Raw genomic sequence first — 828 nt, forward strand, 5'->3', positions numbered from 1 at the left:
GCAGGTGTAGGGCTTCTCGCCCGTGTGCGTGCGCAGGTGCCTGCTCAGGTCCCCGGAGCCCCCGAAACTCTTCCCTGCACGAAGCAAGAGGTCCAGGTTAGAAGCGGTCATGCATGCAGCCCGCCTGCCTGCCGGAGCCCACCCGCCCCCGGGGAGGGGGAGGTTCTGTGTGAGCCCGGCGCTGTCCACGGCTGGAACAGGTAAGGCGGTGAGAAGCACGCTATGTGGGCGAGGTATTCAGAACGGCAGCAAGGCGGTGGTGCCCCAGTCAGCAAGGCCTCACGCCCACCCAGTCCCCCCTATGCTCCTGGGGAAGTGGGTTCCCGGTGCCTCCACCCACCAGGCGTCCCTGAGTAGGCAAGAGAATCACCTGAGGGCATCACTCCGGATCTGAAGTTCCTGCCAGCCTCCCCTCCAAGCAACAGGTGGGCCTCGTTTGAAAAGTCCACACATTAAAATCCAAGCCCCCTTTTTACACATGACACAACACGCCTGATGGTGCTGGCGGCCACTACCGACTCTTGGAAAGGGCCATCACCTTAGAATGTCCTGGTAAAGGCTTGAAGGCAAACAAGTGGCCAGAAGCAACAAAGCCCACAGAGAAGAAGCACATGAGCCTGTGTGAACACAAGGTGTTGAAGGGATCAGGTAGCAGACACCAAAGAACAAAAACCACCACTGTGTGACCACCTTCCCCACATAAACGCTGAAGACGAATGTGTACATAATAAGTGTGGTGAAGAAGGCTGATGGTGCCTGGCTATCGAGACCTATAGCGTCTGGGGACTTAAAGGCTTGAAAGTAAACAAGCGGCCATCTAGCCCAGAA

At 57.6% G+C, this 828-nt stretch overlaps 1 protein-coding gene across 1 annotated transcript in view; it reads right to left on the reverse strand.

Moving 5' to 3' along the window:
• ZBTB49 (zinc finger and BTB domain containing 49) overlaps positions 1-828 on the reverse strand; it is a 21,470-nt gene that overhangs the window by 5,942 nt on the left and 14,700 nt on the right. Inside the window, exon 7 of the mRNA XM_004715134.1 lies at positions 3-74. Within this exon, the coding sequence (XP_004715191.1) occupies positions 3-74 (72 nt within the window). The remainder of the gene's footprint in view (positions 1-2; positions 75-828) is intronic.

Source organism: Echinops telfairi, unplaced genomic scaffold (genome assembly GCF_000313985.2).
Source record: "Echinops telfairi isolate 266 unplaced genomic scaffold, ASM31398v2 ScPeMD7_28;HRSCAF=97, whole genome shotgun sequence".
Classification (NCBI taxonomy): Eukaryota; Metazoa; Chordata; class Mammalia; order Afrosoricida; family Tenrecidae; genus Echinops; species Echinops telfairi.